This window comes from Somniosus microcephalus, chromosome 8, assembly GCF_052327205.1.
Source record: "Somniosus microcephalus isolate GS21.2 chromosome 8, FLI_Smic_1.0, whole genome shotgun sequence".
In the NCBI taxonomy this organism is placed as follows: Eukaryota; Metazoa; Chordata; class Chondrichthyes; order Squaliformes; family Somniosidae; genus Somniosus; species Somniosus microcephalus.
This window is the reverse complement of record NC_140994.1, coordinates 117,456,031-117,471,121: the sequence shown is the minus strand read 5'-3', so window position 1 is coordinate 117,471,121 and position 15,091 is coordinate 117,456,031. Positions and strand designations below refer to the sequence as shown.

The following is a 15,091-nucleotide window of genomic DNA, read 5'->3' as shown; positions in this document are numbered from 1 at the left end:
AATAGGCCGAGGACAGAGCGACCAGAGTGGGAGTGAAGTGGAGAATTAAAGTGACAGCCGACCGGAAGCTCAGGGTCACCCTTACGGACTGAACGGAGTTCCATTTCATCCTTCGACTCATCCGATGCTTCAACAAAAAACTTTTTTTCTTCCTTTCTGATGTCAAGGATCGCAAACTTCATCAACTCTTGGACACTAATGCCCCTCCAGAACCTTCTTCCCCATTACTTTCCTCTGATCCCATCCCTTCTTCCAATCTCACCCCCTGCCGTGTTTTCACTATCCCCTCTGACCTTCCCCTCTCTGACCCCGAACGATCAGTCCTCAGCAAAGGCCTGAGCTTCATCCCCTTACGCCCCCATCTGAATGAATTTCAAGCTCGGCACGATGCTGAGCTCTTCCATTGCCTTCGTCTCCGTGCCCACTTCTCTGGCCAGGCATCTTCCCCCCGCACGGCTGACCCTTGCTCCTGCTTTCAGAATTCCCATTCTACCTGGACCCCTCCCCCTGGCCTCTTGCCCTCTCTAGATCTTTTCATCGCTAACTGCCGCCGGGACATCGGCCGTCTCCATTTCGCTGCTTCCCTCTCTCACTCCAACCTACCTCCCTCTGAACTTGCAGCACTCCGTTCTCTCCGATCCAACCCTAACATTATCATTCAACCTGCTGATAAGGGTGGTGCTGTTGTTGTTTGGCGAACCGACCTCTACCGTGCGGAAGCTGAACGCCAACTCTCCAACACCTCCTCCTACCTCCGCCTGGATCATGACCCCACTAGCAAACATCAAGCCATTGTTTCCAAGTGTGTCACTGACCTCATCTCCTCTGGAGATCTTCCCTCCATAGCCGCCAACTTCATAGTCCCCAACCCTGCACAGCCCACTTCTACCTCCTTCCCAAGATCCACAAACAGGACTGCCCTGGTAGACCCATCGTTTCAGCCTGTTCTTGCCCCATGGAACTTATCTCTTCCTATCATCCACTCTATTTTTTCTCCCCTTGTCCAGTCTCTTCCCAACTACATTCGCGACTCTTCCGACGCCCTCCATCACTTTAACAGTTTCCAGTTTCCTGGCCCCAACCGTCTCCTTTTCACTATGGACGTCCAATCCCTCTACACCTCCATCCCCCACCAGGACGGCCTTCGGGCGCTCCGTTTCTTCCTTGAACAGAGGCCCAACCAGTCCCCATCCACTACCACCCTCCTCCGCCTGGCTGAACTTGTTCTCACATTGAACAACTTCTCCTTTGACTCCACTCACTTCCTCCAAATTAAAGGTGTTGCTATGGGAACCCGCATGGGCCCTAGCTATGCCTGCCTGTTCATGGGATATGTGGAACATTCTTTGTTCCATTCCTACTCAGGTCCCCTCCCTCACCTCTTTTTCCGGTACATCGATGACTGTATCGGTGCCGTTTCCTCCTCTCGCCCTGAACTAGATCAGTTCATTCACTTTACTTCCAATTTCCACCCTTCCCTCACCTTCACATGGTCCATCTTCGACTCTTCCCTTCCCTTCCTTGACATCTCCGTCTCCATTTCTGGCGATCGGCTTTCGACAAACATCCACTTCAAGCCCACCGACTCCCACAGCCACCTGGACTACACTTCCTCCCACCCCGCTTCCTGTAAGGACTCTATTCCATTCTCCCAGTTTCTCCGTCTCCACCGTGTCTGTTCTGACGATGCCACCTTCCATACCAGTGCTTCTGACATGTCTTCCTTTTTCCTCAACCGAGGATTCCCCTCTACTGTGGTTGACACGGCCCTTGACCGTGTCCGTTCTATTTCCCGCACTTCTGCTCTCACCCCTTCCCCTCCCTCCCAGAACCATGATAGGGTTCCCCTTGTCCTCACCTTTCACCCCACCAACCTCCACATTCAACGGATCATCCTCCGCCATTTCTGCCACCTCCAACGTGATCCCACCACCAAACACATCTTCCCCTCACCTCTCCTTTCAGCATTCCGAAGGGACCGCTCCCTCCGCGACACCCTGGTCCACTCCTCAATCACCCGCAACAGCCCTTCTCCTTCACCTGGCACCTTCCCGTGCAAGTGCAGGAGATGCAACACATGCTCTTTTACCTCCTCCCTCCCCACTGTCCAGGGCCCCAAACACCCCTTCCAGGTGAAACAGCGATTTACTTGTACTTCTTGCAATTTAGTATACTGTATTCGCTGCTCACGATGCGGTCTCCTCTACACTGGGGAGACCAAACGCAGATTGGGCGACCGCTTTGCGGAACACCTCCGTTTGAGCTTCCGGTCGCCTGTCACTTTAATTCTCCACTTCACTCCCACTCTGATCTCTCTGTCCTCGGCCTATTACATTGTTCTAATGAAGGTCAACGTAAGCTCGAGGAACAGCACCTCATCTTTCGATTAGGCACTTTACAGCCTGCCGGACTCAACATAGAGTCAGATAATAATCCCTGCCCCCATTTTTCATGCAGTATGATTTTGCCATTCCCATTTGCAACATTTTCACAGCATGTTCTTTCAATTCCTTCCTCCCCTCCGCCTGTCTCTGCACCTGCTTAATATCTGTTACATCTCCAGCTTTTTCCAGTTCTGATGAAGGGCCCCAGACCTGAAACGTTAACTCTGTTTCTCTCTCCACGGATGCTGCCTGGCCTGCTGAGTATTTCCAGCATTTTCTGTTGTTATTTGAGGGTCCTTATTACTTTCCTGTCCAATCAATTTCTAGAAAGCTGTGTTTTATTTCCTGCAGTGTGTTTGTTTCCCCACATATAGCAGAAGGTAGAAGCTGTAGTGGTGAAACAAATGGAATCCCTCCTATTTTTATTCACAAATGAATCAGAATTACTTTTTTGCATTGCAGCATCATACTGCATACTTACAAAAAATATTGCCTTATCCACTTCATAAGAGAAGAGTTTGCTTCGAGTGAAGATCGGAAAGACACTGGTTAAAAATTAGTGAGCCTTAAACAGAATAAAAGATTGCAACAATTGTTGGTCCTCATAGAGTACTGGATTAAGAGAGGATGGTATTTACATAGCCCCTTACCATGTTTTGGTGCATCTCAATGATTTCACTCAGTGAATTGCTTAGAGACTAGTGACTGTTGTTATGTAGGTAGCTGATGTAGATTTTCAGAGCAGACTATATTGGCAAAAGCAGTCACTGTTGTGTCAATTAACTCCTTCACAAAAAACCTGGATTAATTGAAGTGTAGAGGAACAGAAGGACCTTGGAATGCATGCTCACAGATCCCTGAAGGTAGTAGGACAGGTAGATAAGGTGGTTAAGAAGGCAGACGGATACTTTCCTTTATTAGCCGAGGCATAGAATATAAGGGGGAGACTTAATTGAGGTTAATAAATTTATGAGCGGCCTAGTTAGAGTGGATAGGAAGAGCCAATTTCCCTTAGCAGAGAGGTCAATAACCAGAGGGCACAGATTTAAAGTAATTGGTAGAAGGATTAGAGAGGAATTGAGGAGAACATTTTTCACCCAGAGGGTGGTATGGGTCTGGAACGCACTGCCTGAAAGGGTGGTAAAGGCAGAAACCTTCAACATAGTTAAAAACTACTTGGATATGCACTTGAAGTTCCATAACCTACAGAGCTACGAACCAAGAGCTGGAAAGTGGGATTAGGCTGGATAGCTCTATTTCGGCCGACACAGACACGATTGGCCAAATGGCCTCCTTCTGTGCCGTAAATGTCTTTGATTCTATGAAATGCTGGCCTTGCCAGTGACGCCCACATTCCGAGAATGAACAAAAAAAATGGTGAATTCTGTTGTAAAGTACACATGTGTGGACGTTAGGCGAGGACAGGCTCGGGCCCTCCATGACTGAATAGCCTGACGACACTCACCGTCTAGGCTGACGCATGACAACAGACCGCAAATATAATGCAACCTCTCTTTAGGAGTGATAGTCCCTGACTAAGGTTTAAAAATGTAACCTATTTCAATGTGTGCCACTCCTTGAAATAAATACAATTCTATGTTTAAATGGGTTTGCGATCTGACATTCCTGCTAACCATGAATGCCACTAACGCTGTCAGCCTGGGATTAAGCCATCAGAAATGGGTATTTTTTTATCTTGGAAATCAATGTTATGGCTCAACTTTAAAGAAAATACCCTGATCGCTGTGGGAGACGAACATAACCTTATTGAGTAGCTAGCTTCAGTGTAAAAGAATGGGATTCATAACAAAGATACTGCTTTATAAATTGGCAAACACTGAACAAGTCCCAAATGTTAAATGTTGGTGATTTAAAGCTATTTATAGAGGTGTTGCAGACCGATGTATGTGATTGAAAAGCACTGAAGCCATGGTCGTTAGAAAATAATTCACTTGTAAGAAACTCCCTAAAATGGACTGTTACTGCGTGGGTGATGCGCTATCAATTACTCATAAAAGACTGAGAGTTAGAAGAGTAACTAAAGGCTTTTATTAACAACAGAATGGAGGTCTGCCTCGAGTGGTCGACCGGTCCAGGATACCAAGGGCTGGGGAGCAGTCACCTTTATACTAGGACCTGTGGGAGGAGTCAGCCGAGGCATGTCCAGGCATGTACACAGTGGAATACAAACAGGACAAACAGGAATACAAACAGTGGTTTACCACAGTGGGTTTTATTTGTGCGGTTATTATTTCTGCCAGTTTGCTCTGGAAATAAGACCCACAGGAGAGTTTGTACTGTAAGGGGGGGGCTTCTTTTAACTGGTTTAAGGTAATTCACCTGGTCTGCAGCCTTGCTGCTACACTGTAAACCAATTTCCAATAAACCAATTTTCAAACAGCGGTTTCGAATCGCTACCCCACCTTCCAGTTCTGACTGCAGGACTTATAATTAACCATATTAAAAACAGACACGTGGTTTGGATGAGAGAAAAAAATCAAGTTTTATTAACTAAAAGAAACTATAATCAAATATCAAACTATACCACACGAACACAGTAATTACAGTAAAATTGCTTAAATGGGGGAATGCAGACGGTAAAGACGAGGGGTAAGTGACTACAATGTTACTTAAACAATCTTAGCAATATCCCCTTAATTACCATCCCCCAAACTCCTTACTAGGTTACTTTGCTGAGGAGTCAGAAACTCTGCTCACATGTGGTCCAGCGAAGTGAGAGAGAGAGAGAGAGAAGCTCAGCTGTGGTCCCAGGAAGTAAAGAGAGAGTGATAGCTTCTCAGGAGCTATCATATATACCTTGTGAGCCCCCCCCCCCTGCTGTTTGCCTGTCTGGAAGATTCGCGCCCAAAAAGTTCCAATTCACAAGAGAAAAGCTGTGATTGGCTAACTCAAAGTGGTTGGACTGGGTTAGTGTGTCTGCACTGTGGGGCCAAAATGTTCCCGCCCGCATCTGGAGTTTACCTGGGCTGAAACAAAAGAGAATGCAACAGCCCTATTGTCCAGAATGATAGGTGATTTAAACCCATTCAGTTCTTAAACGGTTGCAGATCAAAAGTCCATTTCAGGGTTTCAGTCTCTCATTGTCTGTGAGGGAGCTCTGAATGGCTGTGTAAACAGAAGCAGTTTCAAATCGATTGTCCTGAGGTTTTCTCAAGTGGGCTAATCTCTTAAGTAAATAAACAACTTCAAGTGCTTCTGAAGGGAACCTCCCTTTGATTGGCAGGTCTGACTCACAGCCACTGCTAGATCCTCCCACTTTATACACACAGGCAACTCGAGCTGCTTGTCCTTTTGCCATGCTTTCTGTGGCCATTTTAAAACCTTTTGTGATATCCCAAACTCCAGGGAACGACTTTATTAAGATGTACTGTCTCAAGGTGTGTGAATATTTTCCACCAATTCCTCAATTCCATTGTTGTCCACGGCATTTTCAGGCCCCTCTGCAATTTGCACAGTTCGAAACTCAAAGGGTACCATTTTAATCTTAAAGTCCTGGTGTTGAGACAATTCAGGTCACGCAATTCTTCATCCACGATGTGGACCAATATTTTTCAATCTTCAGGGAAATAGGGGATTTTGCGAAACCCCTACAGTACCTATAACACTCTTGTTGCCATATACATTATAGTTGCAAAAATTAAAACACCCAAAACTGTTTCCTCCTGTCACAATTTTGCCCTGCAGAAATTACCTGTTTTATAGGGTAAATAGACAGCAAGACTTTCAGTGTAAAGCACTTGCACACAATGGCTGAGAACCTCTAGTAAACCCCATGGTGATAATATTCACCTTCACAGCCTGGGCAATAACCTGGTGGAACAGATTTCTCACCCATTGTAGAACCTGCCCAATATTCATTTTAGCAGGATGGGCTACAATGGGGATACCGCACGGCCAATTTTTGAATCAGCTGAAAACTTCTTAATCATGCCCCCTACATTGAAGTCTAAATCATTGATATATACCACAAAAAGCAAGGGACATTGTACTGAGCCCTGCGGAACTCCACTAGAAACTGCCTTCCAATCACAAAAACAGCCTTCCGTTGACCATTACCCTTTGTTTCCTGCCACTGAGCCAATTTTGGATCCAACTTGCCACTTTCCCTTTGATCCCATGGGCTTTTACTTTTCTGACCAGTCTGCCATGTGGGACCTTGTCAAAAACCTTGCTAAAATCCATATAGACTACATCAAATATACTATCCTCATTAACCTTCCTTGTTACCTCCTCAAAAAATTCAACTAAGTTAGTCAGACATGACCTTCCCTTCACAAATCCATGCTGACTATTCTTGATTAATCTGTGCCTTTCTAAATGACAATTAATACTGTCCCTCAGAATTTTTTCTAACAATTTGCCCACCACCGAGGTTAGGCTGACTGGTCTGTAATTACTCGATCTATCCCTTTCTCCTTTTTTAAACAATGGTACAATGTTAACAGTCCTCCAACACCACACCTGTAGCCAGAGAGGATTGAAAAATGATGGCCAGAGCCTCCACTATTTCCTCCCTTGCTTCTCTTAACAGCCTGGGATACATTTCATCGGGGCCTGGCGAGTTATCTACTTTCAAAGATGCTAAACCCCTTAATACTTCCTCTCTCACTATGTTTATCTCATCTAATATTTCACACTCCTCTTCCTTAACTTTTGTGAAGACAGACGCAAAGTGTTCATTAAGAACCATACCCACGTCTTCCGCCTCCACACAAGTTTCCTTTTTGGTCTCTACTAGGTCCTACTCTTTCTTTAGTTATCCTCTTGCTCTTTGTGTCCGATGGCATTTTTTCCATGTGACATTAGGACTGCACCTCATTCTGCCAGCGCATTTCACACTTCATCTGGAACCATCCTTTGTTCCTTAACCTGTCCCATTACCACCTCCTCTTGCCTTGAATATCTCTTAATGTCACTTAATCTCCTGCTTTCTATCCTATCACGGACCTTCCCTTTTGTTCTTTCATCCCCTCCCCCTTTTCCCAGCCCCTAACTTGCTTTAAAATCTATTCCTTTTCCTGCTTTTTTCCAGTTCTGATGAAAGGTTCTTGACCTGAAACGTTAACTCTGTTTCTCTCTCCACGGATGCTGCCCTGGCCTGCTGAGTTTTTCCAGCGTTTTCTGTTGTTATTTCGGATTTCCAGCATCCGCAGTATTTTGCTATCTCATTAAATTGGTGTTGCTCAGTAATTGAAGCCCAATTCTTTGCTCTCATTAAACTGCGCTTTTCCCCACTGAAGTTTCATCTGTGATCAGCCTGTTTCAAGCTTATAAAAAATTCCAACGTTGCAGGCAGTGTTCATTTCTTAATTGAGAAACCAGGGTAAGGGGCCGAGGCCCACAGTACAGAACATGGCTGGAAAGAACAGGAGAGATGAAGAGGTAGATCAGGAAGCAGTGATACCAAGCTTGGTTATTAAAAGGTTGTATAGTGGTGAGTTTATGGCTGTATCATTGGTCTGCTCTATATTCTAATCACTGTTCCTCCTGCTTTCAGATGCTGTCCATTCTAATGAATTGCATTATATTTGAGGACTGTAGGAATCAGTGGTCAATGTCACGCCCACTGCTGGGACTGATACTTCTCAACGAGAAGGTAAGGCTTCACTGAGAACTCAATCGGGCCAACAGGAGTTGGATATCGGGTGGGATTACTGCAAGAGTGATTTTCCCCTTAATTTTCCCTGCTCTCCTGAAGGGACCATCTTATGTTGGTATATATTACATTGTATAAGCAAACAAAAGACCATTGCAGTCCAGCCAGGGTGTCTCAGAATATGGACACTATAAACCATTCTGTTTGGCCTGGCCTTCAATCACTTCTTTTACCAAATGCCCAACTGGCTTGCTCTTGAACTTACCTCCACAGCCTCCCTTAGCAGTCTGTTTCACATGTTCATCCACTGTTAAATCTAAAATATCTCTTCACCTTCCCCTTCTAGAGCTTGAGTCCGTACCCCCTTACCGAGTCTGTGCCGATATGGTTTTATTAGAGTTCCGTTTGACCACTTAGGATCTCAAATACCTTAATAAGATCCTGCCTGAGCTACCTGCTCCCCTGGATAAACATTTCCAATTTCCATAATCTCTCCTCATAGCTCAGGTGCTGATACAGGTATCGATTTAGTTCAGCTTTGTTCTGCCTTCTACAAAGATGAAGGGGGGAAGATTCTCTGCAGGGTTGTCCCGATTTCTTGCTATAACTTCAACAGTAGATTAGCAGAAACCCTAGAGAAGCAGATTAGCAGCAAGAGATCACGAGATCCCTCATGGAATTTCCAGACAGAGATGTCCACGCTTTACTCACTCGAAGTCCTCACACACAGCGGGGGTCATTGCATTACAGTGAGGAGTGGGAGCCCTAGCTCCACTTTTACATGGAGCCCCACAGACTGCAAACACACAGCACTGGCTCCCTGAGCTAGAATTACCAGCACCACCTCCGATGGCAGAATTATAGGCCCAATCAGATAAGGGTGCCAGATTTTCTTGCACTGTAGGGTGCAGCTGATCAAGGGCGATTCAGTGGCCTCGAAATTCTACATCGCTAAAAACCTGCGGTGCCACTGCGGGTCGGTGTTAACGGCCGCCGAAATTGATGACGCTGGCAGGACCGGTAAATTGGCGCTGGTGGCTAATTAACAATAGCCCAGCGATAAACTTACCATGCAAGGCCGTTATGGTGGTGTTAGTCCCGGCAGGAGGCCCAGTGTAACGTCATTGAAGCAAGAACAGCCTTCTCTTAAAGCAAGGCTGTCATTTCAGAAAACAGTTCGGTCCCTTAAAGAGAAACTGCCTTCTAAAATGAAAAAGATAAAAATCAGTTAAAACAAGACCGTTTTTAGCCCTTACTGCTCAAGTGCCTTCTGGAAAAAAAATTACATTAAAAAGAATTCCCAAATGGGAGTCTTCAGCACTTAAAGCTGAATTGCCTTCCGTACCTAAAAAAAAAATTGGAAAAGTGCTTCAGCACTAACACAACTGGCTCAGCAAGCCAGAGAAGGGGCACCCAGGGTCTCGCACACAGCACTCCAGCTTTGTGCAGGGAGTCAATACTGCAAGAGCAGTCCTCTACCCACAGGGGCCAGGAGGCCCTCCAGAAAGAACGATGTGGGAACAGATCACCGATGCCAGCAGTGTCGCCCCCATGACCTGGCTCCAATGCCCAAAGAAGCTTAATGACCTCAGACCACTGGTCAAGGTCAGTGAATGCATCTTCAAAAGCCATCTCCTACCAACTGAATCACTAGCCTCGCACATTGCTCAATGCACGACACCCCGCCAACAATCACTCGCCTACCAACAATCTGTACCAATCACGAGGCACATATTCCATTCCTAGCATCACCTCACCCCCTTGGAGGAGATGGTGTAGGCCATTCCTGGCAGGGGCATGGCTGAGCCCTTGACCAGCGGTGGGGCTGAAAGGATACAAGATGTATGTACCCTCATATGGTAACCTCCTTCTTGCATGCACCTCTTGCTATCCCGCCCTCCCCTCACCACAACTCCACCCTTGTGCCTTCCTTATTTCACACACCCAAGAAATGCAGCCTGCCCAGCCAATGGTTGACAACAAAGAGGGAGAAGAAAGTGAAGAAGAAGAAGAAATACCGTCACTCAATTTCAAATTCCAAGTCACCAGTTCCTCAAGGTCGACCAGCAAGGCCATTGAAAGTCATCATCCTTCCACCAGCCATGCTGCAGCCACTGGGATAGCACTGCGTGACATCTGTAGGATAGCCAAAGGCACACACAATACAGTCACTAAGGGAATGCATATGGGTGATCAGTTGATTTCTTGATGTCATATTGGATGGATAGATATATAAAGTTGGATTGGAAAGTTTGCTTTGTGATGGCTTTCATTTCAGCATTGTGGCCAAGGGGACACTGTGATGGTCAGTAACAGACGGCAGGTAAGGTGTGGGACAAATTTTGAAAGGGGAATTGGAGCTGTGGCCACTGGTACCGCAGGCGGATAATTTCATCCCGGATATCCTGGCCAGGAAGGGGCTGTCTGTGTTGTATCCTTCCTTCTGCGTCTTCCTCTTCCCTTTGCAAGCGGATGTTGTAAATCTGAAATAAAAGCATAAAATGCTAGAAATGCTCAGCAGGTCAGGCAGCATCTCGACCATAAACGTGAAATCTTTCTCCACAGATGCTGCCTGACCTACTGAGTATTTTCAGCATTTTCTGCCTTCTCGGAGGCCTTCCTTTACCATCTGAGGCCTTGCAAGCATCCAGCAGCACTCCCTGCACACTTAAAAAACTTTTAACATGTATTGCACCAAGCCACTACTTCAATAAAATTTTTAAAAATTCAGTACAAAAGTTTAAATGCAAACATACTTGAAAGATGTGTGAGTCCCTTCAAGAAATGTTGACAGCATCTCTATCAGCCTGCTGCATGCTTGCTTTTCAGAGCGAGCTTTGGACCCAGCACTAAACTCAGCGCTAAGGTTGAAGTTCACAGAGCCTGACGTTAAGTCGGCGTTGCATGCCGACTGATGTCACGCTCTCCATATTTGCATCTCCAGGGCCAACGCTGCTATCGGCAGCGCTAAGGCCCTCACCAAAATGGTGGCCACCGAGTCCTGCGCCAGAGAAGGGCATTATAGTGGCAGCCGCCATTTATCGCCAGGATTGCGGTGCTACCTCATGGCGGCAAGGTAGGGAATTTCTGGGCCAGTGTGTCTCTGTCAGCTATGTTTATATAGTGTTAAAGTATCTACAGTTCATCTCGGCTTCCCTGGGCTAGGGAGGGGAAAGCATCAAGCAAAGTTCCTGCTCCTGTTCGCTCTCCAACAACCCCTCCTGGACAGTGCAGGCATGTGAACAGGAGCTGGCTCGACTGTGGTAACCTCGACAATCAAACAACCACTGTCTAGTCTACCACATGAAGAAGGCCTCCTTGGGTGAACTGCTGGAGGATAACCAGTGTCCGTGGAATCTGTCCAATGTGAGTCAATGTCCTTGGGAGAGAAGGAAACAACAAAGCGATACTAATTACCTGTATGATACCCCTTTTCACTGTCAAGCTCCCGTTTTCAGGGATACATTCACAGTGCATTCTATACCGCCAGGAGAAGCAGAGAGAGCCGTACAGGGAACAGCTTAACGTGGTGATTGAAATGTAAATGTGTTTCAGATGAATTCTTTTCCTCCACCAAAGAAAAGAAGCAGAAGGAAAAGATGAAGATGATAGAAGAGGAGAATAAATGTAAATACGATGTGAGATGTCTCATCATTCACCTCCCTTGAATGACCCAGTTTTGTCGTAGTGGATTCAGTATCTTTAACATTATCTGCTTCATGATGATTTGCATCCAAGTGCAATGAAAGATAGCACTACTTTTAAAATGATTAAGTGAGAGATAGAGGATAGACAGTGTTTCGCAATAGTAGGTGACATCGCATTATCATACTTTATGGATCGCTGCAATCTTTCACATATTTGGTAGCCTAATAATTTCCATCCTGCGTAAACCAATGAATCATCCCCCCTCCCAAGTATAAAGAATATCTGATTTCCATGCTTTGCCGACATCCTTCATTGGATATAAATAAAATAGACTGTAATCTTTTTCCTTTTCTAAAACAAAGCAATCTATTATGATTAACAAAACTGTTTGAAGTTGTTAGTGTTTCTCACAAAGTACCAGCCCTACCCAGATGCGAGGAAGGTTAAAGGAGAATATGACTGTAATTGCAGTTAGTGCCTATGCCTGATTCAGGTCCAAGAAATTAGTCTTTTCATTTTGACATATCATTTTTTCTTTAACAACAGTTTTTAGAAGCCCTATATTAATTTATTTCAGGCACTAACTGTTAGAGTAGCGGTACTAAGAATACATCCTACTTACACTTACAACCGCCAGGGCCCGTGGCAGACTTGTCATTTCATATGCCTTTGGACCTCTATTCACAGCGTCCCTGGCGGTGGGATGTTGACCCACTGGAGGCTGCTCAGAAAATGGCCCAAAACCATTTTCATCTTTTATTTTTGCGGGAAGCTCCTCCTGGCCGCACAAAAATACACTGGCCCACTGCCAGCCTGCACGTGCCCCCTCACCCCCTGGCTGACTCTGTATATGATCATGCTGATTTCCCGCCCACCTCTATTAGAGTGCCAATTTGCTGCATACAATACATACAGAATAAAACCCAAACCGCAAAATGACCGCCTTTTTACGTCAAATGTTAAAATCGGCCGAATAATATAATAATAACACAATTATAGTTTGCTGCCCTAATGGTTAAGTTTATGAATACACTGTTCTAATGTGGTACTGAGATATGCAAACCAAGAAGACCCTAAGTTGAATCCCTGGTCTATGCTAAGTTGGCTGGCTTCAGAAAAGGGCTTGGTATGTGCACTACAATCAGCTAATGATTACCATCCAGTGACCTGTACAGGAAAATATGAGTGTGTGGACATTGAGTGAGGACAGGATCGTTTTATCTAGATATTGGGTTGTAAAGTTCCTCTCCAGATCCTAGGGGACATAGGGTCCACTTTCAGGAGAGGCTGGTGACACCGAACCCAAAGAAATATCTAGTACAGACGTGAAATTTATAACCTGGATCCTGAATGAATCTAAGGTTTCCCCCTCACGACCCTACCTAGAAGACCATCCCTAATGTTTCATGAATTCGTTCTTTCTGGCACCTGCCATTAATTGTCCTGTCACCAGTTTTAGACGATGCCCCCTTGCCCTAAGAGTCATTTTTATAAATCTCACTAAGGATAATGAGTTCTACCCATGTATTTCACTCCTGCACCAGTCTAGTGTTGTCACCCATGCCTGTGACACCCAAGTTGAGCATCATTCCTATTGATGACGCAATAACTTGCTGTACCTTAAGATGGGTCCCTTCTCCATGCAAAGGTTGTACAAACCTATTGTGGTATGTGCACTAATTAGGCTTTTTTAGAGAGAAATTAATGAATTTAATGATATATGTTAACATCTGTAGCACTACAATGATTGATAATTCTCAAGTGCGAGAATTATCCCAGTGTTTAATCAGGCAATTTCTCCAGCCTAGTTACACTGCAGCTTTTATTGCAGTAGGCTCATCGGCTCCCAGTTTTGCAGGAGGGAGATAGTATCTCATTTTACCTTCACATATTTAGGTTGCAGAAGGAACTGTTCAGGAACAAAACACTAAAATAATGTTCTCAATTTGCAATATTGCAAGTAATGATTGTGGGACTTTGCATAAGCATTTATCCGAACAATAAAATTGTTTATTCCCTTTTTAATTAGTGGATCACATTAACAGATTACCCATCTGAGATTCAGACCAGGACATTTTATACTGGCAATTAAGAACGCTGGAAAGAGTACTTTTAATAAGTGCAAGTCATACTTGTACTACAAGCTCTGGTATTGCTGTGCGACTAGAAGGTGCCATTTTATTGATCTGCCCATTACAAACAGCAGATTACAAGGCATTCCTGTTTCAATTCCGAGTATTTTTTTGACGTTTGCAGCGAGGTTGCCACAATGATTAAGTTTTTAATAAAGCCACAGTTTTCTGCCTTAGAAATTGAAGGACAGTATAAGATGCTTTCCTTCTCTTAATAAAATTGAAACAACCAATTGCCCGATTGCACCTGCCTAAGTTCTGCTCCTGGTCCATCAACCATCACAGCTTCTTATACCCCAGCTCATGAGGGAGTATTGAAAAATAAGTGCAGGATTGGAAATTAATTTGACTGACGACACTGTGCATTACAGACACTGTCACAGCAGTAAAGCTTTATATTTCAATGTAGTAATAAGTTATGAACTATCTTTTTTCTTCTTTTCTTCCTCCTTTTCTGCCAGTTTATTCACCTGCCATTCTGTCATGAGAGGTGCTGACCTCTAGTGCGTGAGCTTAAACAGTGAATACCAACACGCTATTTATTTGGGGAGGGTGTTCAGTGGGTATCACATTCTTGTGCAGGACAGCAGCAGCATTCCATTAGTTGTCTACTGCAAAGGAGCCTGCAGTGGCATGTGGTGCCACCAGGCACGAGGACGTGTCTCCTCACTGCACATTCCATGCGCTGTTCCAAGGATACAGCATATATCTTGGTTTAACCTCCAACCAACCATTAACGATGCCCAAAACAGGACAGATGTTGGAAGTTCTGCTGGATTTTGAGTGTCCATGGAGTTCAGCGGTAGGATAACTCAGCTGAGCTCAGTACGGTCCTTCTGACGTTATTCACTAACACTCTTGTGGCAGCATCATCACCGCAAGGACTCCCAATGGTTCAAGGAGGGAGCAAACCATCACCTTCTCAGGAGATGGGCACTAAATTCAGCCTTGCCAGCATTGTCCACATCCTGAGAACAAATAAGAAAAACTTTCCAGCAGGGTTTCTTTGATCAGGAGTGGGAATCCTGGTTGACTTTACATTCCCCAACCCAGGAATGCTGAGGCCAATCATAGCACTCTCAAACTTTGCCCGCACTGAAGTTAGCTACAAAGTTTCATTTAAGCTTCTGCAAATGACCCAGTAGATAAAGGCACCAGAAAGCTGCAGTTTTTGCACTGAGTTGGTAGATCTCAAATGGGGTAGAGCACTGGGGGATACAATTCACTTCTACATCTAGACAAAGGAAGTGAGAAATCAGCCAGGGTTCTTGCTTTGGGTCTCTTCCCAGTGAGCCCTGTTGGAATGTGCA

General features: G+C 45.0%; 1 protein-coding gene across 1 annotated transcript in view; it reads left to right on the top strand.

Annotated features, from left to right (window-relative positions):
- The window catches only part of LOC147113758 (ran-binding protein 17-like), an 815,149-nt gene that overhangs the window by 788,380 nt on the left and 11,678 nt on the right, over positions 1-15,091 (top strand). Inside the window, exon 22 of the mRNA XM_085995069.1 lies at positions 7,903-8,001. Coding sequence (XP_085851195.1) covers positions 7,903-8,001 — 99 coding nt within the window. The remainder of the gene's footprint in view (positions 1-7,902; positions 8,002-15,091) is intronic.